At 44.6% G+C, this 25,156-nt stretch overlaps 1 protein-coding gene across 1 annotated transcript in view; it reads right to left on the reverse strand.

Annotated features, from left to right (window-relative positions):
• MYO15A (myosin XVA) overlaps positions 1-24,026 on the reverse strand; it is a 33,557-nt gene extending 9,531 nt beyond the window's left edge. The window contains exons 1-45 of the mRNA XM_053472030.1: positions 21,156-24,026; positions 17,291-17,373; positions 17,016-17,079; positions 16,411-16,562; positions 16,239-16,313; positions 15,999-16,089; positions 15,503-15,606; positions 15,344-15,407; positions 15,082-15,195; positions 14,292-14,453; positions 13,591-13,704; positions 13,013-13,071; positions 12,808-12,931; positions 12,254-12,349; positions 11,687-11,818; positions 11,414-11,539; positions 11,084-11,161; positions 10,659-10,813; positions 10,500-10,545; positions 10,180-10,304; positions 9,983-10,103; positions 9,491-9,666; positions 9,273-9,357; positions 9,052-9,105; positions 8,882-8,963; positions 8,543-8,673; positions 8,255-8,350; positions 7,836-8,071; positions 7,439-7,617; positions 6,541-6,613; positions 5,790-5,981; positions 5,261-5,376; positions 5,077-5,168; positions 3,968-4,088; positions 3,414-3,475; positions 3,067-3,234; positions 2,879-2,954; positions 2,443-2,590; positions 2,110-2,242; positions 1,794-1,902; positions 1,383-1,504; positions 1,185-1,244; positions 704-779; positions 379-494; positions 166-284 (exon numbers count right to left, since the gene is read on the reverse strand). Of these exons, the coding sequence (XP_053328005.1) occupies positions 166-284; positions 379-494; positions 704-779; positions 1,185-1,244; positions 1,383-1,504; positions 1,794-1,902; positions 2,110-2,242; positions 2,443-2,590; positions 2,879-2,954; positions 3,067-3,234; positions 3,414-3,475; positions 3,968-4,088; positions 5,077-5,168; positions 5,261-5,376; positions 5,790-5,981; positions 6,541-6,613; positions 7,439-7,617; positions 7,836-8,071; positions 8,255-8,350; positions 8,543-8,673; positions 8,882-8,963; positions 9,052-9,105; positions 9,273-9,357; positions 9,491-9,666; positions 9,983-10,103; positions 10,180-10,304; positions 10,500-10,545; positions 10,659-10,813; positions 11,084-11,161; positions 11,414-11,539; positions 11,687-11,818; positions 12,254-12,349; positions 12,808-12,931; positions 13,013-13,071; positions 13,591-13,704; positions 14,292-14,453; positions 15,082-15,195; positions 15,344-15,407; positions 15,503-15,606; positions 15,999-16,089; positions 16,239-16,313; positions 16,411-16,562; positions 17,016-17,079; positions 17,291-17,373; positions 21,156-24,026 (7,778 nt within the window). The remainder of the gene's footprint in view (positions 1-165; positions 285-378; positions 495-703; positions 780-1,184; positions 1,245-1,382; positions 1,505-1,793; positions 1,903-2,109; positions 2,243-2,442; positions 2,591-2,878; positions 2,955-3,066; positions 3,235-3,413; positions 3,476-3,967; positions 4,089-5,076; positions 5,169-5,260; positions 5,377-5,789; positions 5,982-6,540; positions 6,614-7,438; positions 7,618-7,835; positions 8,072-8,254; positions 8,351-8,542; positions 8,674-8,881; positions 8,964-9,051; positions 9,106-9,272; positions 9,358-9,490; positions 9,667-9,982; positions 10,104-10,179; positions 10,305-10,499; positions 10,546-10,658; positions 10,814-11,083; positions 11,162-11,413; positions 11,540-11,686; positions 11,819-12,253; positions 12,350-12,807; positions 12,932-13,012; positions 13,072-13,590; positions 13,705-14,291; positions 14,454-15,081; positions 15,196-15,343; positions 15,408-15,502; positions 15,607-15,998; positions 16,090-16,238; positions 16,314-16,410; positions 16,563-17,015; positions 17,080-17,290; positions 17,374-21,155) is intronic.
• Between the last annotated feature and the right edge of the window lie 1,130 nt (positions 24,027-25,156).

The following is a 25,156-nucleotide window of genomic DNA, read 5'->3' on the forward strand; positions in this document are numbered from 1 at the left end:
AGCAAAAACCACTCGGTGCCCCTCTCTCTCTCTCCTCCGCTCCAAAAAAAAACAAAAAAAAGCTCTTGGGGCGGCAAAGTGCCGCCTGGGGCAATTGCCCCAGTCGGCTCCATTGTAGGGCCAGCCCTGCTTGGCCGGAATATTATGTGTGCGAGGATTCCCTACCTGTAACTTCTCAGCACCCGGAGCTGTTCTGGGTTTGACCCACCGCTCTTCAACATCTTTAGAAGTTTTATCCCCATATGAGAAACCCCAAGGATTTGGACACCAGTCCCAACACTTCCCTACAAAAAAAAAGATACGTGCTTAAAAAAGCCAAAACACACAGGATATTGGATTTTTTGTTTTAAATGTATCATTTTTGATATCCAGTCTTACAGCGGCTGGGAAAAGTCTTGAAAAATACACTTCCCATTCCTCCCGGGCGGCCGTCACAATCTTCTTCTTTATGGTTTCATCAGCTATGGCGTTGATGGAGTCCAACCTGTACTCAGCTGCGTTGGATAAGCACAGGTTAATCTAGGGTATTAACTCTAATAATAATTAAGACATATTCTCCTAAAAAATGGCAGAGGGAGATATAATATAATGTAGGTAACAATGCAAATTATCTACTGCCATCTGCTACAAGTCATACTTATCTAAGGAGACATGAGCAAGATGGGAAGGTTCAGCTCCACCAAGTTGTCTTAGCAATACCCACTTAGCAGGCTTCTCATCTTCTGTCTCTCCTCCTTGGTGATCCTGACGCAGCTCTCCGACAGGGTGTCGTTAATCACCTTGCGGGTCGGATAGAAAGGTTTGGGAAGAGAATGTGCAGTCATTCATATCATATATCTGATTTCCTCCTAAAATACCCTCTTATATGAGAAAGACTACAAATAAGATTCTAAAACATGTATTATTTCAACATCATGATGTCCAACAGGCAGCTTCCCAACTACTACAGTATCACCAGTCCAACGATTGACAGCCAGCCGGTGGCATGATGGGAGTTGTACTTCTAGAACAGAGGGAAAGAGCCACTGATTTGTTACGAGTGCCACATGATTGACTCTCATGTTGAAAATTGGGTAATTTATAAAATGTTAAAAAAGGTTCTGATCTACAAGAGGGGGACCAGATGGTCCTTTAGCCAGGGACGCCCAGTTACATCGGCGATCCGTTTAAATGATAGGACTCACTTGCTTGAAGACTAGATCCAGAATGAGCGGATTATTGAAGCTGTCTCTAGGATAGAAAACCTACAAAAGAATTTGAGAACCCGGTATTACTTTTCTCCAACATTCCAAACAGACAAATGGATGTTCTATTTGATTAGTTAAGCAGGGGTAACTATATACACCCGAAATCGCTGCTCCTCGTGGGCTGGGCTTCCTCACCTCCTTTCTGATATAGATCCTCCAAGGTACGTTGCTGTAAGTGTAATATTCCTCACTGTACTGACGGTGCAGCTGAGTCTGGATGTTTTCTTGTTCCTCGGACAGTTCCCGAGACACAGAGACTGGTCACAGGAGAGATACAACACGTTTAATATACGGAGAACATAAACCCTTAAGTTGATGCAACAACGCCATGCGTGTCATCATTTCCGGGACGTTAGGGTATGACGGCAGGAAAAGCAGGCAGATCTGCTGTAAGAATATATGTTTTTATGTAAGAGACATGGAGAGGTGGAAGTATGAAGGAGGTGTTGGCTCAGAGAGGCATTTGTTTCTCTGTTTTACTGGGACAATGTATCAAGACACTGGAATCAGACTTTCTAACAAAGTTTGATAAAACCAAGTGCCTACCTGCCCGTGCTGTGGTGGGTCTGACGCAGCTAATGGGTGGCGGAGAATCCGGCTTCTTGTTCTTAATGCTGGGTACAGGTTTTACCAAAGCAACGGTGTCTCTCGAGGGCTAAAACCAGAGAGCAGAAACACAATGTAAGAGCCACAAGTAGATAACATGTATCCTCTAGATTGTAAGCTTGCGAGCCGAGCCCTCTGTCTTAGTCATGTGACTAAAAGATAATTCTAATAATAGTTTATAGGAAACCAGCTCTATAGTTATTATCAGGTCTTGATTGTACCCTATGCCATCTCTGAATGGCGTTGATGCTTTTACCTTGGGAACGTATGACATACTGGAGACCTGTGTTGGGCCGGTTAATGGTCGTGAAGGCATCTGACCCTTGAGGATCTTTAAGGCCTCTTCGTGCGGATCCATTTTTCTTCCGAAAATGTTCGCTGGTTGCTTTCTGTGAGTGCAAAGAAATGAGTGATTGCACCCATTTTTTGCCCATGTCCTTCCTTTTCACTAAGAGCTTTGATGTCATACATTTCAAACTTACACACATGTATGTGTATACATACCCACATTTATATAACTAAAGGAAACACATGGGTGAGAACTTGGCTGATCCTTAAGATGTGGATCCTTCTGGAGCTGTAAGCTTACCTGGCTACAGGTACAGGAGACCTGGGCCTTCCCGGTTGTTTATATTGATTTATTATGTCCTTAATATTGTGGGATGGTTGCGGGAAATGCTCTGAGTTCACAGCGGTGTGATGGACAACATCATCAGGTCTTTGACGGGGGGAGAGACCTTTTTTAGGGAAAAAAACAAAGGAAGAGTCTTTAAAAATAGATATTTTTATTTAAGCTTCACTTTTTTATTGGTGTAATACCCCTTTTAGTCAGTGGGTACCAATGAGAATGATTCTTTTTTTACTTTAGAATATAAAGTATCACTTTGCCCTTAGTGGTCACTGGTCATCTGGGTCATGTCTTCTGCAATGTCTGGATACACTTTAGGTCTGTTATATACAATTCCTAAGGTGGGGATCCACCTGTCCCTTATAATACTTTATCAGATCATACAGAGGACACTCACCTGGTCCTTGATTAAAGGATCTCTCTCTGGTGGTAGATGTTTGAGTTCTGTGAGAAGATCCCATCATGGGATTCCTCTATAAACGAAACAAAGAACTCAACGTAAAACAATTTAATACAAGTCAATGTACGATGAAGCATCCTCCCATCATTATAAAACTCCTGCATATACAACGTTTTCCATTTTACCTGGAACGGTAACCCTGTCCTAGGCATCGGAGCCACTACCGGGGTCACGTGGTGCGAACCGGATTGGCTGGAGTGGGGTAGAGCGCTGTTGGCTTGTGGGGCCTCCATAGATGCATTGTTGACCATTTGCTGCTGGAGAGCCATGGCTTGCATGGTCATTTGCTGGGCCTGGATATAGATATATACGATGTAAATAAAAAATAATGTAAAAAACCCCAAAAACTATTAACCAAAACTTAAGTCTTGGTTAATATGTTGAATTAAAAATTCTAAAAACAAGTAAAATCTCAAAATAGAATATTTTACATTTTCATAATGGATCTTTACATCACACAGACCCTGCTTACCAGTAACATGGCCTGCTGGTTGATGTATGCTTGCTGATGAGCGTATATGGCTTGTTCTAAGTCTAAAGATACATAAAAACACAATTTAAAAGCCAAGAACAGTTTTTTCTTTCTGTGTAAATCAAAATGGATCGTAGTTTAAAAAATAAACTTAACTTCTTCAAAATTTCACGACGTGCCCCCCCCTGATATTCTTTGGTCAGTCACGTTATATTAAAATCAGTTTTATTAATAACCTTTTTGTTTTATATTTCTAATCAATTTCAACTGTTTTTTTTTTTTGAAAATCAACTGGAAAATGAAAAAATGGAAGAGAGGAGTAAAAATTCTAAATGTGCGTAAAACATATTAACCCAACAAAAAATGTACAGTTTTAAAATGATTGTACCGTACTTAAGGAGTTTAAGGAAGAGAACTGCTACAGAGAGCATTAACTCTTTAACACCTGGTGGTGGGACCAGATGACTGTCTCCCACCAAATAAGAAGCTCCGCTGTTACAGTGCAACAGCTTCCACCATCAGTCGTTAAACCCAGTCCTGCCCGTTATACTCACCCGGTTGGTGGGATGTCTCAGAAGGAAAGCCGTCGTCTCCAGGAGCCTCCTCTGCATCTCTCTCCCCAACTCCTCCGCCACCTTTCATCTTCTGGGACATTGCGGTCAGCTTCTCCAGATCCTACAGAGAGGGCGAGAGCCAGGTTGTGCATACGCGGGTAACCTGAACATCACCTCCGACAAAGAGTTTGTCGTGCATCGGGAAGAGGATCATGTAGCAGGTGACCAGAGTACAGCGGATTAACCCATCCGATGCCAGGGCTGAGATACGAACCCTTCCTTCTTGTTCTGTGGTGCTCACCCAAGGGGCATTAAAGGGTCTCACCTCAGTTCAATATCATCATAAAAAAAAATGAATTACGTCCAAAATGATTTTAGAAATAATAAAATATTTTTTTCTCAATGGATAGCCTGGAACAAGCCATCTACCCAGCGACAAAAATGATTAAAATGATTGCGTTTAAAAATAAACACTTACTTTATAAACATGCATTTTTTTAAAAAACGAGATCAGTTGTATAAATTGTATCACTAAAAAAAATACATTTAATGGGTTCTATGTCTCTTCCATAAGGATAAACGCGAGAGACGCATGGACTGGCTACTCCTATTGAGTGTAGAAGCCAGATGTAACTCTGTAGGGGGATCTGTGTGTGTAAGAGGATAGCGTGTATCCAACAAGTCGCCAAGCCCGGAACAGAACGGAGATCGAATATCTTTACATCTAAAGCAGAACAAAATTGGGTGTTTTTTTCCAAAAACTAAAAGTCTGTTCTTCATCAAGTTGGGTGAAATTATATTTTTTTTAAACCAGGATTATCCATAAAATCCAAAATTTTTATTCAATGAATTAAGGTCAGAGGCTTGAATGAATGAATGGACTACCAGCAGAAGTGGTAGAGGTCAATATAGTAAGGGGTTTTAAACATGCATGGGATAGACATACGGCTCCTGAATCTAAGAGGAGGCCAAAGACTGATTAAGGTTTGAGACTTTACAGCAGGAAAAGAGGGGCTACTAGATGGGGGCCGAATCGGGCCGATCTGCCGGCAGGTTCTATGTTTCTGTGTAACATTACGGGAATGAGTAGAGAGTAAGATTTTCCGTACCCCATTCCCGTAGGAAAGCACAGGATCAAACAGACTGTCCAGGTAATGGTCCATTCCTTTCTGGGATGGGGGTTCGCTGAATGTGTCGGAATCTGCTGGAAGACAGAAGCGATACGAATCAGGCCACGTACTCCTTTGTGCGTGTGTCGGACACCCAGGGAGCCCTCACACCGGCCACACTCACCATGACTGTAGTAGCCGTCAGAATCTGGCACTGCCGGAGCCGGTAAAGATGGAGCTTTTATATTCGGTGGAGGCGGCACCTCCTCCTCCTCCATGCCCGAGCCGTTGGCAAATACTCTTCAAAGAGGAGAAGGAGATGAGTTTAGCAGCAGATTGTGCTGCAAACATCACTAATGTAGGTAAAAATACAATCCTTTCCATAAATTTGCAGGGATTTGGTGAAAACTGCCTTTTTCAGGTGGGTGGTGAGTACCCCTATCTCTGTTGGTCTAGGATGAATGTAATTTAAGGAAGTTTTACTTTACCGAGAGGGTGGTAGATAAGTGGAACAGCCTCCCAGCAGAAGTGGTAGAGGGTAATACAGTGAGGGGATTAAACATGCATGGGATAGACATACGGCTCCTGAATCTAAGACGAGACCAACGACTGATTAAGGTTTGAGTCTTTACGGGAGAAATGGGCGACTAGATGGGGCTGAATGGGGCCGATCTGCAGGTGACTTTTAGGTTCATAATGAAGTGGGTACTTACATATTGGGGTAGTTGAGGTTGTCTCGTACTCCCTCTGACCCAGTGATGAAATAAGACTTCAGCTTAGGAAATTCTCTAGGCAGCTCCACATCGGAGATCAGGTCCAAGACGTAATCATGGCCGGCCAGCTCTGCCCAGCGACCGCTGTTTGTTATGGAGACCGACCAGCCGCGCCAACCTTCAATCACCTCTCTGAAGACAAAAATGTCCAAAAAAAAAAAAAGATAAAAAAGCTTTTAGGTTATGTCGACCAATCACAAGTGCCGGTAACCGCAGCACTCAATTCCTATTGGAGCAGAGACAAGTAGTTTGGCCAACCGGACTTAGGATGACAAATTGGAAGAAGCTGTAATTTACATTTATTGTCGTGTCTTCTTCTCGGATCTCTTTGGTCCGAACAGAGGTTCAGATAACTAAGGGTCTACTTTGCCAGGTGCCGGGGGTTATATGCCTTAGGAGACGGGACCGGGAAATTATTTATTAAATTACAGATACAGAACATAAGCCAATGGCTTAACTCCATTTAAATATCATATGTGTTGGTGCTCTCATGTTCATAAATATAGAATTATAAAGCACTGACGACTCATTGTTGACGCTGTTACATTGTTACAGCAGTGTTCCTTTCGTTTCTTTGTCTGATGTGGCCTCTTGGTGGTTTGTGGTATGATCGGTATAATGATCGGTATAACAATGATGCAAGTTAATAAACCGTAATATTATCAGCGGTGGAGAATCTTACAATCCACACCTGTGTCTGAGGACATCCCCGGCAATCTCCTCTCCAGAGGTCCACGAGTGAATCGGACACAAAGTCTTTGTACCTGGACAGACAAAATTACATTTATTTATATAGCGCCAGCAGATTCCGTGGCGCTGTTAAAACCAGCGGAATAATTTAAAATCACAAACAATAAAAAAAAAGGTACAAACGAGAAGAGGGCCCTGTTCTTGTCAGCTTACAATCTAGTTGGACAACCAGAGGGGTGATGACAGAAGAGTAAGCGAGAGACCCGAGAAGGAGATGATCTGTTGAAATATAAATCATTATCTATGGCCCTAGGAAGGAGTCAATGTTTCCTTGTTCTAAACACTCTGTTTCTTCTGTTTGGAATCTGCGCCCCACCATGACAGGTCATCAACCAAATAGCACCCCAGGCAAGGAGCCGCTTGCTTATATAGATTTCTTGTGAGCGTCCTTCGCGTATTATGGAGGCTTCTGTCGCACCCCAGGCAGGCACCAGACCTACACAACGGGGACCTTCTCTGGGGCTGCTGCCAATAGCCCCTGGGTCCCAGTGCCCCAGGTAGCTGCCTGAGTGCATGGGACAGACATACGGCTCCTTAATCTAGGACGAGCCCAAGGACTGATTAAGGTTTGAGTCTTTACAGCAGTTAAAAGGGGCAAACTAGACGGGGCCAAATGGGGCTGATCTGCAGGCAGATTCTAGGTCCAACATAAAAACTAAAGGTCCTGCTAAACATACTAAAACTGTAAACATACAAGCGTTATTATCCTACTTTTGGAACCATTTCAGTAATTATTCACATTGTTACTGATAGCGAGCGTTGGACATGGCTGTGAATTGGGCTAAATCCTAATGTCTGTTCTGCAGACCCAGAGTAATCTCGGCCCCGCATTACCGTACCGTCGAAGCAGTGGACGTCCAGGGCCATGTTGGCTCTCTCCCTGCTGGTCGTCCACTCCAGTAAACATGGAGGGAAGGTGCGAGAAGTTTCAGACCCTTGCTGTGATTTCTGTATTGCTTGAATGAGTTTATGTTGGCACACGGACTTATAGCCATCATAGGCATAGTCAGAAACATACCTGGGGAAAAAAAACAAAAAACATTTTGACAAATATATTATAGAACTGAGCGCAGCCAATAGCAGATAGAATTCCAGCGCTCCTTGTCTTTCATTGGCTGTACTCAGTGTTCTACTTTAAAACTCCGACCTCAAGATCTAGCCTATTTGGTCAGCGATATAGATATATCTAGAATAACTTCACTGGAAGAATGTTCTGGGTCGTGCCACAATGCTCACTTGAGTAGATACTTGTCCAGGTTCGGAGACGGTGCAAAGCTGCTGAGACAGGAGGCCAGGAGATACCAGCCACGTTCTTCATTGTTGGGGTTGGTGTTCCTCCACACCTGATTGATCAATTGTACTAAGATCTCGTCTCTCAGGCCCATGTTGGACAGACCCTTGTGGATTATATAGTTCCCAAACATTGTCTCCTGGACTCCATTGAGGAAAGGGTCACCCATGAACCTCAATATCTAGGATATAGAAAAAGGCAGTACATCTTAACCCCAAATCATAGGAAGGTCCATAAAATCCATAACTTTTGTGTCTGTGGAACCTATCATGACCACTTACCTGTTACCGGCACTATGACAGACATAGCTGATAAACCAATATGCACCTTTCTTAAGTATAAAAATTGTTACCGAGTCACCTACCAGTTTAAATGAAGTTATGGCTTGTGGTCTCAGCTCGTCCTCTATGGGGAGCAGAGAAGATCCAAGTGGCACGGTCAGCATCCCAAATAATGGCTCCTGCAAAAATGAATGACTTCTAATGTAGGAAAAAGAAATAGATGGCGGCCTGACTGCCGTGGACTACATTTTACAAAATCCTCAGCCCAGCCGTTGGTTGCATGGCCTTAACCACGGTGATTCAAAATGCTCGTAATAGATCAATAAGAAGGAGCACTCGCCCATTACTGACGGTCACTCCTGGCCACTTACCTTTAAGAAGACCCGCACATATTTAAACAGGGGGTAATTGTTGATGTCCAGAGGTAGAGTGAGTTGGGTGTCAGCTGCCACCCTAGGGTGGTGAATGGGAACAACAAACTCCAGCATGAGGTTCTTCTGAGCTGGAAGGGGAAGGATCGAGGTTAAGGTAGTGAGGACAAAGGCAGGTGAGATGGTGAGATTTGGTCAGGGGTATTTAAAAAGTGAGAAGGGTTATTTGGGGGAGTTTAGTGGGAGATTGGTGTCAGTGGCTATTCAGGAGAAGTACCCATCGAGTGCATGCTGAGGGGCAGCTGATATTAGGTCCAGCTCTGAGTGCATGTATCTTGCCTGCTGTTGAACGCAGAATCCCGGCCAGCTCTGCTGGGATCTCCAGATGAGTGACACTGACTACTTCTCTCTTGGTCAGCTCCTGGGATGAAAAGAAAACCAGATATTTGTATCATTAAAAACACTACAAGGCCGTAGACGCAGATAGATATATAGATGGGGACACTCACCTGCTCTGCCTTTCTGCGCTCCTCCTCTGCGAGCCTCCGAGCCTCAGCTTTCATCTGCGAGGAGACAGCTCAGCGTCAGCGACATTCCAGATATCTAGAAATACCTAGACCATCTCATCTGTCTACATCGCACATGAATCCTGCACATGCCCCCCTCTGGGGCAGAAGCTCGCGCTTCGTTCTAGCTCAGAATCCCTTATTGCTGCGGGGGTAATACTTACTCTCAGATACCTCCTCCGGTTCACATACATGCGGACTAACGCCCGAAACTTCAGCATACTCTTCCTCCAATTGTGGAACCTTCGTCTGTGACATATAGAATACGATTAGATAAGGAGTGGGAAAAAATAAGGTCACAACAAAGGAGATTCTGTCGTGATGAGGAGGTCATGCGTTGAAATTTTAATGTGTTATGCGCATGTAGCCTTTGTTCCTGTACCTGGCCATGTAACCTCGGGCTAGGGCCTGGAGCTGGATGATCCTGTGCCGTAAGGTGTAGTAGCGTTTCCGCGTCAGGTATCCACGGCTGTAGCGCTGCAGGGTCACGGCCGCTTTGTTCATTAGCTGGTCCCGTTTACTCTCCAGGAGCTGATACAGATTTTCCTTCATGAAGAGCTCGAGAGAGAGAGAGAGAAGGAAAGAGGAGAGTGAGTCGGTTGGGGTTTTGAGCATGAACCATATCCTAGCCTATAGAGCCATGGTTCCGAAATACTTTACATCTGCGACAAAGGTTCTAAGACCTCAGAACCAAACCAGCCAAAGCGTTCCATTAACAACGGGAGGAAAAAACCCTAAAACAGACAAATGATTAATAAAAAGCTCTTACAGCTCTAAGATTTCTCCCAAACTTATCCCAGGGTCCATTATAAATGTCTTTGGATATGAGATTTTTTTGATACCCCCCCCCGAATAAACCAATCATGAGAGTCACCTTGCTCACTCCAATACAGTACATGGAAGGATTAACGGATGGACAGAGTCTTCTCAGGACGGTGACGCAGATCTGTCCATCTGGACGGATATTCTGCCCAAGGTCCATGACGCAGCGATACCTACAAGCGAGACGTAAACGCGTGACCCTTTCCAAAGTGTTTTTCCCACTCAAAGTCTTAATGTCGCCAATAATACCTGCTCAGGAAGATGTGGAACGGGATCCTAACGGGATAGCCCTCTTTACGAATCCGTATGGTCTCCAGAATCCCGGAGTATTTCAGCTGACAGGTCACAACGTCAACTTCAAAGAAATTAGGTTCCTAAAGATAGTGGAACAGTTACTCTACACTGAATACACGTATTTATTCATCTCACGCATTCAAAGTGTGAATACAACGGATAAAATAATGTAACTAGATGTGCTGTCAAAAAAGGGGTCCGGCTACAATCGGCAAGCTTTCCGATCTACTTAGGGCTGGTCTCCAAGCATGGTGTCCAGATAAAGCTGAAATTACCTTCTTGCTGTTGGGTTTGATACAGCGGACAAAGAAAGGGTTGCACCTGCAAAGAAACAAAACATAGACCAGTTTAAAAGGACTATGATATGGCGGTGAGATCTTGGACTAATCTCAGACTAATCCTTCCAACTCATCGTCCAACGCGAGACTTCTTACCGCTCCATCTTCTCCACCAGCTCGAGGAGCGATTGCTGGAATTTTGCGGCCACCGTAGGGGCCTTGTATTTTCGAGTGACGGTGTTGCTTTTTCCCATCATGGTTTTCTGCTGCGCAAGTACCTGAGCATGGCTATAAAACAGGTTGGCCACCACCTGGGTAGGACAGATAAAATGGAGTGGTTGTGAAATGGTTAAAGCGCCCGCCAACCCTACTGGAACCATCAACGGATTTAGAAAACTCCAAGTAAATGTTCTTTGGTGCTGCACACCCATATGGCCCATCTAAACATTTTAGGATAGAGTTACATTAAGAAAGAGCATTTGGAACCTTGGGGAATTACATACAATTCCATTATAGTTGGGACCACCAATTAGTTAAGACCACCTGATTGGTTTAATATTAACCTTCTTGTGGCTCCTCACCTTGATTTTACTGTTGACAAAGAGGTCCAGGACATCCTGCCTGACCTGGTCGTAGTTTTTGTCCAAGAATTTGTGTACCTGCGGTGAAAATTCCAAGTCAATATGGAATGTTGGAATGTTTGGGGTTTTTTTGCATTAGGCACAGAACCCCTCTTTTGTGGTAAATTTTAAGGTATGGCGTTATTGTTAACTTTTATTGGACCGACAGTCTTAAGATACGTAGATATATTTGAAACTTAGAAGACAAGTTAAGATGGCAGAGCCTTGGTTAAAGGGTTGGAAGACTGTGGATACCCCTGGCATTACCGACCCCAAGGCGTTCGGACTCGCCTGGTAAGTGACTTTCCCAGCGAAGTGCTTAATTCCGAATTCCGGCAGAGGCATCTTTGGCTTACAGTACAACTCCGAAGTGCTGTGATGGTAGTGACACTTTTGTAGGAATGTGTGGTCTGTGGCCTGTCGGAGCAAAGGACACGCGACACAAAATCACATTTTAATTGGGGAAAACGCTATTAACGCCCCTGTCCGTCCACGCACGTCATCAGCGCAGGCGACCAGCGTTATCCTATAAGAGGAATAAATAAACTCTTCTCCCGGATTTACCTGGGGGAAGCAGCTTTGGTCATCAAGGATTCTGAGAATTCCGTACGGCTTCTGGGAAATGATGTCTATACAGGACTGGTTGTCGTTGAACGAAATCTCTCTCCAGTCTATCTGCTCTCGGATATACTCTTCCTTTATGGGGGGGAAAAAGCAGAACGTTCGATTACAAACCACTCAGTCCCACAGAGAACTCTATACAGTTCTATATTCTCTTGAATCCACAAACTCTTGCCAGAAATATTTCTTTAATCAAGTCAAATAAATCCCATTCAGAATTTTTGGCCAGGAACACTTAATTGTCATATGAGACAAACGCGGGTAGTGATAGGCTGTTGCCATAGACACTAAAAATGTCTCAAACTACCGCTCCTAGTGTGGCATGTTCCCCTCCTTAAATCTCCTGTATATGCCAAAATATTGCAACTATTGGGCACCCCGGGATAGAAGGAAGAATATCCAGATTATAGGTAATTAACGGACAGGTCCGTAAGTAGTTGTTCTTGGGACGGGATAATCATGGCTGGTGGTATTAATGTTGTTAATAATGTATGGGCCCCTGGTGCCCACCTGTTCCTCTTTGAACACAATCTTGTTGAAGAAGAATTGCAGGTATTCGTTGGCGTAATTGATGCACAGCTGCTCGAAGCTGTTGAAGGTGAGATCCTGGGGATAAGAGCAGAGGTTACCCGACAGCCTGCGGAGAGTACAAGGGGTGGAAGGGGGAGAGAGAACTGGAAGACGGAACGCGATACGCAGAGAGAACCCCCAATATCTCAAATGGTTAATGAGGTCCTTTTGTTTCGTGGGATGTGCGTAGAGACGTGGCGAGACTGGCCCTTTAATGAAAATTTTCCTATGACTTTGTGCATTATTTAGAAAAAATAATGCTTTTTATTCTATTTACCCCGTTTAATTTATAAAGCCGTTCCCTGCTGTTTCTATACACATTATCGGGGCTTTTAGGGCTGTAGAACCCTGCGATCCCCTCATACCCAGCAAACATTCTGACCTCCTAGAAAAGAGGGGCATCAGGGGAGGAGAGAGGGGTATCAGGGGGGAAGAGAGGGGCATGTGGGAGAAAAGAGGGACTGATTGAAATGATCAGGGGCACTTGGTCTCACCTCGAAGCCGTATATGTCCAGTATAGCAATGGATAAGGCATCTTGTGTGGGGGACACCAGCTTGTTGATTCGGTCTGTGAGCCAACTGAACAGCAGGGAGTATAAAATCTTGGCAATTGCATCTCTGAAAATAGGAAGAAACAGGAGATATTAGAGCGTCCGTGTGAGCTCCAAAAAAGGGTTAAACGTCCCCGGAATGCGTTACCTGGCATCTACAGCGCTGTCCACGGTCAGCGGAGTGAAGATTTTCTCTCTCATGGTTTCCTGTTGAGTAAGAGAAATAACCTTTAAGCCCAATCAACCTTCCTTGTTTATTTTTATTAAATTTATTAAACTTTTTCAAAAACATTGCTCTGTTTCCTTTTTTTACCCCCGTTGTAGTTTTTGCCCCCATAATATAAAGTTTTCAGACAGCTGCATATCAGCCATTTGTATGATTCTCGCTCTGTTCCCCGATCTACTAAACCCCCCGACTCCTTATCATACAAGTCAGCGAATGCTAACAAGTCTTGCACTATTCCCTTGCACTGATTCACTAATCTGTGCGTTTAAATTTTGTGAATTACCCACAAGGGCATGCGAATGTAATCTGAACTTGCATGTCCTCTCCTGTAACTTGCAAATAACCCCCAGCTAAATTAACCTAAAAATAATCAATAAAAAATATTAAATACAAAGACAAAAAAACAAGCGCTGGGAGGTTATTAGTTATTACAATAAGAGTTGTATATAATGAAGTTGTATATGAAGAATAGAGCTCAATGCAACCAAAATAAAGCTCACCGTCACTTTGAAAGTTATCGACTTCTGAAGCCCCTCGTGTGAAATCTGTAGCAGTTCAGACACCACTCGGATTTCACTCGCGCTCACAACTGAAGCCACTTCCTGGGATTCTGTCTGCAGAGTCAAAAAAAGGCAATTGCCAAGATATTCAAAGTCGTCCTTTCTGTTTTAAGTAACCCATTTGTTCCATTCTCACATTTCTATAAATGTAAATTATTTAAACTGGATTTTACATGAATATCAACAGTGATTAAAGTTTTACCCTCAAAGTGTGACTTTTGTTCCCCGAATAACATAAGGGATGGAATTTCACGCAATAAACAAATTTTAAGTCAACTTTACTGATCTCGCAGAATCACCTCTTTCACATCAAATGACCGGGGATGAAGGAATAAAGAAAAGTTTACTAAGTCCTGCCGTAAAGCAATCCACGCAGTGACGTTTGGGATCGAGGGGTGGCACCCAAACATCACATGACCACCAACAATGGAAGCCCCAGGACAAAAGAAACTACAATGTAACAATGTGAACAAAATATTACATTCTACACTACGCTGCGGTGTTCAGCCCTCAAAGTCCGATGCGATTCACGTGTTAAAGGTTCTGGGTATATATATATTAGGAATAGATCCTAAATGATCATTTCAAGCATTTCCATAGATTTATACTCCACCCCCCCACCCCCGAGCGGCTTAAAGGACCTCGTATTTCTCAAAGTAGACGTTGCCCAGGTGCAGAATGGAAGAGAGGATTCGGAAGATGCTGTCTTGGTCCTCCGCGGTGAAGCCGAGGGACTCCATGGCGTTCAGCAGCCTCCGGAAATCTTCAGCGTCTCTCTTGGCCGGAATCTCGCAGTTACCCCCCTAAAGGTGTAAATCGGTGAGTATCAGGCAAGCAACGAACATCTATAAGGGATCTATAACAGGCTTTTGCAAGCTTGGGCATTCAAGCAGTTGGGGCAGAAAGTTGGCCAATAATTTGTAGGTTGCATATATACACACTTAGATTCTCACTGAGAGGGTGGTATATAAATGGAACAGCCTCCCAGCAGAAGTGGTAGAGGCTAATACAGCAAGGGAATTTAAACATGCATGGGATAGACATACGGCTCCTGAATCTAAGATGAGACCGGGAACCTAACGTAACCTAGTAAGGTTTTAAGAAACAATGGGCAGAAGGGGTATATTTCAGCTCAACACATTGATAACTGCCAAGCGATCCCAGTTCCACAGAGTTGTTCTCCTGCCCTGGGCCCCTGAGCCCCAAAGATGGTGGCTTGGAGCCTCCAGGTTTTATTTTATTGCATCTTGGAAAGGAAGGTGAATGGGGGTGTAAGCAAATTATTTACTGTATTAGCCTCTACCCCTTCTGCTGGGAGGCTGTTCCATTCATCTACCACCCTCACAGTAGCATCCTTCCCATTCCATCTGAGCCTCTCTCCTTCTGGTTTTAACACACATACAGTACAGAATCGTATATTAAGGAACCCACCTGATTCAGGTAATAATAGGTTTCAGCATCTTGAAGATAAAACATCTGCTTCTGCTGAGAGGGAAGTCCGGCCAGCATCTCGTAGAAAATATGGTAATTCCTCTCGTTTTTGGCCTTAAGTAGAAATCAAGAAAACTTTAGAACCCGGCCCGGTAAGTTCCTCGCTCCTTGGTTATTCTGCCTATAGATCAATAGCTGAGATCGATTATTTATTAATAAACCGGTCATTTATTTTTCTGTTGGTTGCCGAGCGATGGATTACCTGAAACACGATTCGAGACTTTTCAAGCAGGTATTGGGATGTTATGGCACCGCAGATAATGCCCCTAAAATGAAAAATCAACCATGACTCATGGTGGGGGGGGGCAGATGCCCACTAGAATTCTGATACCCTCCACGGCCAGGAAGATTAGTTACTCACTCGTCTAAGTAGATCTCCACGAATTTCCCGAATCTGCTGGAGTTGTCGTTTCGGACGGTTTTGGCATTTCCGAAAGATTCCAGCAAAGGGGTGGCTTCCAGAATCTGAAGAAACGCACAAAAAAAAACAACAAATACATTTTAAAAACTCAAACCTTAATCAGTCGTTGGTCTCGTCTTAGATTCAGGAGCCGTATGTCTATCCCATGCATGTTTAATCCCCTCACTGTATTACCCTCTACCACCTCTGCTGGGAGGCTGTTCCCCCCCTCTGGCGCATCCCTTAATAAAGATGCATGCAGACAATTAACAATATTTCCCGGAGTTTGTACCTCGATCTGCAGCGGGTCCGGGGCAGGGAAGGAGACAGAAAAAAACATCAGAAAAATTAATGAGTTTTTAACGTACGGCTGAGAATAAAAAGTGCGACAAATTAATTAGCGCTCCTATCTATGGATAGTTTGCTCCGTTCTAGAACTACGCGGTATCCGGCTCACCTGATTGGTCACTCCTCTCCTCTGGTTAATCGCTACCAGGTAGCGCAGGACAAGCTTCGTGGCTTCCGTTTTTCCAGAACCGCTTTCGCCGCTGCGGAGATTCAGAAGGGGGGGGGATTTTGGGAAGGGGCGAATAAGCAAAAGATGAATATATAAATTGATATTTCTTATTGCTTCGAAACTGGCAGCAGTTTAAGAGTTAATGCAGCCCACCGCGGAGAAACTCGGCACGCCGCTTACCTGATGATAATGCATTGGTTGTGTTTGGCATCCATGAGCTTGGTGTACGCTATGTTTGCGATGGCAAAAAGGTGCCTGCGGAAAGGAAACGCAGGTGTGCGAAAGGGTTAATGTTCTGACACGCAAAAGGGTTAAAATGTGTATTTATTTTTATTTTATTTTTACTACTTACGGCGGGTTCTCTCCCAAAGCTCTTCCCTCGTAGCGCAGCACGTGGTCGGTTCCGTAAATATTAAGCATCTTGTAGGGATTCACCGAGAGGAGGATGCTTCCGATGTACGTCTGCGTGGAAGGAACATGGCGGCCGACAGATAACTTGCCAGACTATGGCTGGTTTAGGATAATCACCAGGGGAGGGCTCGCACCTTCCGTCCCGAGGGACAGGTGAAACCAGGTGGGGCCATATTGGCCCCCTCCCCGGGTAACTCACATGCACACTGACACAGTTACACACACACACTTATACAAACACTCACGCTAACACACATACATACACTAACACACACGTACACATTCATGCTCACACACTTACACATACACATTCGCTCTAACATACATGCATACTCAATACACCAGATTGTAAGCTCTTAAGCACACTGTAGGTTCTATCACTTCTGCCGGGAGCCCGTTCCATTGATTGACCACCCTCTCGGTACGATACGTAAATTACCCAAGATGATATTTTCCCCGATAATGTTTTGGAATCTAAATAATGGGATAACCTTCTGATTTGCCCCTTCCGCCCCCCCTCCCCCGTTCAGGTTAATCAATACTCACGTATATCATATCCCGGTCAAACCTCATGCGTAAATTATTGAGAACCGACGCTTCCTGCAGGTCTCTGTAAGGAGGTACAAATAAAATATAATAACCCCATACTGGGAATAATTTAATAATTTAAAGGAAGGCTTCGATCTACATTCTGGACAGCAGGAATGTTTGTCATTCCAGGACTCTTAGCAGGTACACAATGTGTGTGTCCACCAGACATGGTTCTGTCCAAATGTTGCATGTGCTGCCCATGAGCCATAAACCTGCGGGTTCATACTCACTCCAGTTGTGTCATGTCATGGGCTCCGTTGCCATCATGCTGTTCGCTCGGCCTCGTGTCGTGCGGGCTCTGCATGCGCTGCATCTGGAAAATAAAATCTTCTTGAGCATAAACCCCAACTCTGTATAAAGTAATAACCCCCAGCGCTGTATACAGTAATAAGCCCCAGCGCTGTGTACAGTAATATAACCCCCCCCAGCGCTGTATACAGTAATATAACCCCCAGCGCTGTATACAGTAATATAACCCCCAGGGCTGTATACAGTAATAAGCCCCAGCGCTGTATACAGTAATAAGCCCCAGCGCTGTATACAGTAATATAACCCCCAGCGCTGTATTCAGTAATATAACCCCTCCAGCGCTGTATACAGTAATATAACCCCCCAGCGCTGTATACAGTAATATAACCCCCAGCGCTGTATACAGTAATATAACCCCCCAGCGCTGTATACAGTAATATAACCCCCAGCGCTGTATACAGTAATATAACCCCCCAGTGCTGTATACAGTAATATACCCCCCAGCGCTGTATACAGTAATATAACCCCCAGCGCTGTATACAGTAATATAACCCCCAGCGCTGTATACAGTAATATAACCCCCCAGCGCTGTATACAGTAATATAACCCCCAGCGCTGTATACAGTAATATAACCCCCCAGCACTGTATACAGTAATATAACCCCCCAGCGCTGTATACAGTAACATAACCCCACAGCACTGTATACAGTAATATAACCCCCGCGCTGTATACAGTAATATAACCCCCAGTGCTGTATACAGTAATATAACCCCCAGTGCTGTATACAGTAATATAACCCCCAGCGCTGTGTACAGTAATATAACCCCCAGAGCTGTATACAGTAATATAACCCCCAGCGCTGTATACAGTAATATAACCCCCAGCGCTGTATACAGTAATATAACCCCCAGCGCTGTATACAGTAATATAACCCCCCAGCGCTGTATACAGTAATATAACCCCCAGCGCTGTATACAGTAATATAACCCCCAGCGCTGTATACAGTAATATAACCCCCAGCGCTGTATACAGTAATATAACCCCCAGCGCTGTGTACAGTAATATAACCCCCCAGCGCTGTATACAGTAATATCACCCCCCAGCGCTGTATACAGTAATATAACCCAGCGCTGTATACAGTAATATAACCCCCAGCGCTGTATACAGTAATAACCCCCAGCGCTGTATACAGTAATATAACCCCCAGTGCTGTATACAGTAATATAACCCCCAGCGCTGTATACAGTAATATAACCCCCAGTGCTGTATACAGTAATATAACCCCCAGCGCTGTATACAGTAATATAACCCCCAGCACTGTGTACAGTAATATAACCCCCAGCGCTGTATACAGTAATATAACCCCCAGTGCTGTATACAGTAATATAACCCCCAGCGCTGTATACAGTAATATAACCCCCAGCACTGTGTACAGTAATATAACCCCCAGCGCTGTATACAGTAATATAACCCCCCAACGCTGTATACAGTAATATAACCCCCAGCACTGTGTACAGTAATATAACCCCCAGCGCTGTATACAGTAATATAACCCCCAGTGCTGTATACAGTAATATAACCCCCAGCGCTGTATACAGTAATATAACCCCCAGCACTGTGTACAGTAATATAACCCCCAGCGCTGTATACAGTAATATAACCCCCAGCGCTGTATACAGTAATATAACCCCCAGCGCTGTATACAGTAATATAACCCCCAGCGCTGTATACAGTAATATAACCCCCAGCGCTGTGTACAGTAATATAACCCCCCAGCGCTGTATACAGTAATATCACCCCCCAGCGCTGTATACAGTAATATAACCCAGCGCTGTATACAGTAATATAACCCCCAGCGCTGTATACAGTAATAACCCCCAGCGCTGTATACAGTAATATAACCCCCAGTGCTGTATACAGTAATATAACCCCCAGCGCTGTATACAGTAATATAACCCCCAGTGCTGTATACAGTAATATAACCCCCAGCGCTGTATACAGTAATATAACCCCCAGCACTGTGTACAGTAATATAACCCCCAGCGCTGTATACAGTAATATAACCCCCAGTGCTGTATACAGTAATATAACCCCCAGCGCTGTATACAGTAATATAACCCCCAGCACTGTGTACAGTAATATAACCCCCAGCGCTGTATACAGTAATATAACCCCCAGCACTGTATACAGTAATATAACCCCCCAGCGCTGTATACAGTAATATAACCCCCAGCGCTGTATACAGTAATATAACCCCCCAACGCTGTATACAGTAATATAACCCCCCAACGCTGTATACAGTAATATAACCCCCAGCGCTGTATACAGTAATATAACCCCCCAACGCTGTATACAGTAATATAACCCCCAGCACTGTGTACAGTAATATAACCCCCAGCGCTGTATACAGTAATATAACCCCCAGCGCTGTATACAGTAATATAACCCCCAGTGCTGTATACAGTAATATAACCCCCAGCGCTGTATACAGTAATATAACCCCCAGCACTGTGTACAGTAATATAACCCCCAGCGCTGTATACAATAATGTAGGTCAGGATTGACAAAAACCTAGTTTAGCGTTGATCGCATGCCTCCTCCTGTAACTCATAAAAGTCGCCGGATCTTGCATGTCCTTGCAAACAACTCACAGATTAGTGGATCTAACGTGTTAGCATGAGACTGCAGTTAAACCTGGTTAGTTGGTTATCCCGAACTCAAATTAACTTGAATGGCCACTCGACTTCTTACTGAATAGACCTGAGAGTGTCTGAGTAAGTGATTAGGACTGAGCCATTCTATTGTCCCCCACAGGCAGTATGATAAGGAGTCGGGGGGGTTAGTAGATCGGGGATCAGATAACAGAGCGAGAATCATACAAACGGCTGATATGCAGCTGCCTGAAAACTTTAAATTCTGGGGGCAAAAAACTACAACTGGTAAAAATCAACAACATCAGTCATGGAGGTCAAAACAATGCAGACGGCTTTACCATCTTACAAACATAGAAACAGCAGATCAGACCCATTCAGCCCAATCTTGTCTGCCCGTTTCTCCTGCTGTAACGACTCAAACCTTAATCAGTCGTTGGTCTCGTCTTAGATTCAGGAGCCGTATGTCTATCCCATGCATGTTTAATACCCTCACTGTATTACCCTCTACCACTTCTGCTGGGAGGCTGTTTCATCCAAACGCAAAGATGTGGCTTTATGTGCTTCTTAAATCATGTCATTTTGTGTCAAGCAAAAAAAAAAAAAAAAAAAGAGGTTAACTTAATAGACTCGTAATAAGCTATGTATTGAACAAATGAATTGTCAGTAACGGCCATATTATAAACGAGGAAGATCATAATTGTCGAGTCAGGGCCCCCATGTGACCCGGATAACTAAAAAGCCACCAAAACAAAGCTTCTCCGTCCCTAATTAATTATATTTCCCCATTATAGTGAAGCCTCCTTGCGATGGATCGGTTCCTCACATTTGCATAAGTCCCTTTTGTGGCGAGGTCATACACCTTCATGCGCCGGGCTCCTTGCTACAAACTTTCCGTCTTCTCTTTATACCGTGTATTATAATCTGAGCGGCATTGTGCTTCTGTCACATCTTTGCCATCTGTGCGGTGAATGGAGGGCAGAGAACAATTGCCTAGCGGTGCGAAGATAACATGGAAACATGCGATTTCAGACCCAAGACCTGCATATCTTAACCGCTAGACACTGAAACTTTAGGGGCGTTGAGCTTTGGAATACAACGGGTAGCCAGAGCGGCCCCCATGGTCAAGCTGCTCGATACGTTATAGGACTGCATGTGAGATGGCCAGAGAAAATAAACATAATGTTACTGTACCTTGCTGTTCCATGGAGATTCTGGTCCAGGGTTGATCATGCGCTGCCAGCTTCTCGGAGATCTCCCACTCCCGTAAGCGAGGTAACTAGCCACTTTCTCCCTGGCCCTGCGCGATCCTCTTCTCAGTGTCTCCGACCAAGGCATGTGAAGGGATTTATTAGACGTTCCCTGTATGTGGTGGAAGTTCCCTACGTGGTGTCTAGGCCATGGCTGTTTCCTCAAAGTTCCACGACCTCTGATGGAGCCCATCCTTTGAATCTGGGGCATGACCACCGCATATCTGCCTATCCCATCATCCATATCCACATCATAATACTCTAATGGCGCCTTTGGAGGACCAGGTCCCATATACCTTGGGTGGGGAAGCCTTGGAAAAGCATGGCTGGCACCGGACAATGTTGGTGATCCTTTGAATTGTATATTAATATTAGATTTTCCTTGAGGGGATCTGGTTAGCCTTTGATTTAATGATTCAGACATGAAGCCACCCAAAGACTTTACCCCAGGAGAAGGTGATCTGGAATGACTTGTTTGTCCTACATGGAAGGCCGGATCCCCAATGGATGTTTGGTTCGGTGGTGGTTGACGACCATCCTGATGGACTCTAGTTTGGGATGGAGGATGTTTATAAATACCTTCTCTCTCATCCGTTTCTCTCATGGAGAAAGATGGGGATTGTGGCTTTTGCACCAGATTATTTGTCACTTGTCCAAATCTCTTTACAAATGGATTTGCATGTGGGCCTTGAGTAGGCGCTGAATGATTTCCTTGGTGTGTCCGGGGTGGCTCCTGGGACAATCCCACAAGAGGTTGCCCTATCCTTTTCCAGAATGGGCTTTTAGCATCGGGCACTGAACCCGGCGCAGGGCGTACCGGAGTTCCTCTCATACTGTCATACCTTCCCGTGACCGGTGACTTTCGCCTCTCGGAATAAGATTGTGTAAAATCCTGCGGATCTTCTCTCTGCATCAAATAACTGTTTCCTTGCCTATTTAAGGTTGGTGTAGGTGGAGGAACCATTGAATTCTCTCTCATGCTGTTATATCTCCCCAATGCTGGAGACCTTTGCTGTTGAGTGGAGGATATAGATTGCGAAAAAGCTTTTCCCCTGGTTGCTGAAAAGTTATCGACCTGCCTTTGTGACATCTGAGGGGAAACGTTTATGTTTTCCTGTCTGTATGGTGGCATCCTTGACATCGAGCCTCTTGAGGAGGATGGATGCGATGGGTTTGAAGGTTTCATGTCACCGGTGCGTCTGAGATGTTTCATAAATGGATTCCTTAGTAAAGGTTTAACTGCTTCTGTTGGGGGTTCGTTATTCTTCCCCCAATTCTCAGGGCATTCTCCTTGTTCTTCATAAGGATCAGAACGAAGATCATCTAGATTCCGTCTTATCGGCTGAGGTGAGGCTGCCTTTTGTAGATCTCTTCTTTGATGGCTGCCATGTTGGTGGAGCGATGGACTTGCCCAAGGTGATGATGTGTTGTGCTGGGCTTGAACATCATTCCTGGACCTTAGTTCATTCCTCTGGGGAACAGGAGAAGACCCCTTGGATTTCATCGATAGCCTCAGTTGTTCATTTCTAAAACTGTTCTCTCTTCTTAATGATGGGGGCGATGGTAGGTGCCCAATATTTGGATTCACAGGAGTGGCAGATGATGGTGGTTTTAGACTATTGGAGTTTGTAGACCAGTGAGTCATCCTGGAGGGCGAAGGAGATGGTGGAAAATTGGTTTTGGCCATTTGAGGCGAGGATGGAAGATGTTTCTGCCCAATTAAAGATGGCGTGTCTTTCCTAAAGTCTCCACGGTGGTTGGGTGAGATAGAGTTTGAATGGTTTAAGCCAAACGCATTCATTGCTGGCTTTGGGGAAAGTGGCCTCTGCCGTGTGGAGAGATTTGGGGATGGGGGTGTAGATATTTCTTTCCTGTGATTATTAAACCCTCCTGGGTGAGGACTTGGCCGTTTTTCACTATTGTTATTATTGGAAGAGGAATATTCCACCTTTCTCGCAAAATGTGAGTTGTCCATTCCCGTTAATTTTAGTCCGAAACGTTTATGGTAAGGCTGAGCGGAGGACATTCCCTTTTGGAGGGAATCGAGTTGTTGCTGCATTTGTTGGGAATTATGATTAGGCGCTGGACTTCTTGAGTGTTTTAAAGAAGCTTGTGCTGGTGTCGTCCTGGGAAAATTGGTTTCGGCAAAAGGGTTTCTGGTCATGGGTTGAGAACCGGCCTGCTTGGTCATCTGACTACCTTGATGCTTTAGGATCGGCTTTGGAGTAAGGGAATTTTTCATCAGCTGTCCTAATGGGCTCCCAAACGCTCTTGGAGAATAATTTTCCGATTGCGTTTCTTGATACCCCTTTTGAGATGGAACATTGAATCTCCTCCCCACTGGTTTTGAAGACAACAACTTCTGAACCCCCCTAACATTGGACTGACCGGCGTTTCTTTGAAGCGACTTTGCATAAAGAGATTTCGCTGGGGGTTGTCTAGGATTTCTTTGCTCATGGAAGATTTGTGGCTCCTCTTCACACTCGTCGTCTTCCTCGTCAAAATCTGTGAACGAAATGCGTGGGGATGGAGGCAGTTGGACATCCAGTCTTTCTCGGCCAAAAAGTTTTACTTGAGGCCTAGGAAAAAGTTTAAAATTTTTCTTTACGGATAAAGTTGGAGGGTGTTCCTCCGTCTCACGATCCTCATTAAAAGAGCGACCGTCGTATTCTGCCATCATTTCCATGTCATCGTTCTCCATGATGTCCTCCATGGGTTGGGCGTACGGGTTTAATGGTTCTGCATAAGGTGATGCATTGTAGCCCCTGTAGTTCATTGTATCTGGGGGGCTGTTATAAGGGTCTTCTGCATCCATATCATCGAAATGGTGGTGTCTGCTGAAGCCGTCATCAAATTCGCTTTCTGCAGGATCGTATGGGTTCGTTGTATCCTGGTAATATTCCATTTCATTTTCCTCATATGGTGAATAAGAACTTTGAGGATGGTGAACATCTGCCTCGTAATCAAAATATGAATTCTGAGTCTTCAGCAGGTGGTTGGCCTCGTCGTAGTATTCCATGTTCTCGTGGTATGAAGTATAGTCCTCTTCCATCTGGTGGCTGGAGTAATCCTCATCATAACCTCCATCTACTCCACCATAAGATCCAAAATTACGCTCTTGTCCATAAGAGAACTCATCCTCTTCGTCAACGTATCCCTGATCGAAGCCATATTCTTCATTATGACCATTGTAATACTCGTTTGAAGGGTCGTCGTAGCGGCCGGCCCCACGGTCTGAGAATCTCTGAGTTGGGAATCTTTGGTGTCGATACGCTTCGATATTCCTTGGATGTCCATACACGTCCTCGTGTTGACCGTAAAACCTATCGGAACCAGGGAACCGTTTCATGTTTTCCCGATAACGGAGGAGTTCGTCTTGAGAAGGAAAAGGCAACTTCTGGGCCCCCATTCTAGAAAGCCAGGCCTCTTGTATGGCTCGTTCACTGTTGGAGTATCTGTTCCTCTTGGACAAAAACCTTCTAGTCAACCAACTTGCAGCAGCTGAGACTTTAGTAAGCACTTTAGCTCTTGGTTTAAACTTCTCTTTTGCCTTTTTCTTCCCAAAGAAGCCACCAAACAGCTTCCCGGGACTCTTCTTGTCAAGCGGCTCAGGTTTTGGGGCATTACCCCCAAGTCGGATGAGCAGAAATGAGGGTCGTTGCCCGGTGCCATTGCCTGCCTTTGGTGGTGTTTTCTTTACGCTTTTCCTTAAGCCTAGCATAAGTTTGGACGTGTTCTTCAGCATCGCAGCTGACTTTTTCTTTTTATCCAGCAAAGACGAAGCCCCGATTTTTTTCCTGAAACCCATGAAAAGTTTTGAAGCCGTCTTGAAGTGACCTTTTTTTGATCGCCTTGGTTTCAACTTACTGAACTTCATAAAGAGTCTAGAGGCTGCTTTCAAGCTCTTCTTTTTCTTCGGTGGCACAACTGGCTTTTTGGCGAGCC

Source organism: Spea bombifrons, chromosome 7 (genome assembly GCF_027358695.1).
Source record: "Spea bombifrons isolate aSpeBom1 chromosome 7, aSpeBom1.2.pri, whole genome shotgun sequence".
NCBI lineage: Eukaryota > Metazoa > Chordata > Amphibia > Anura > Pelobatidae > Spea > Spea bombifrons.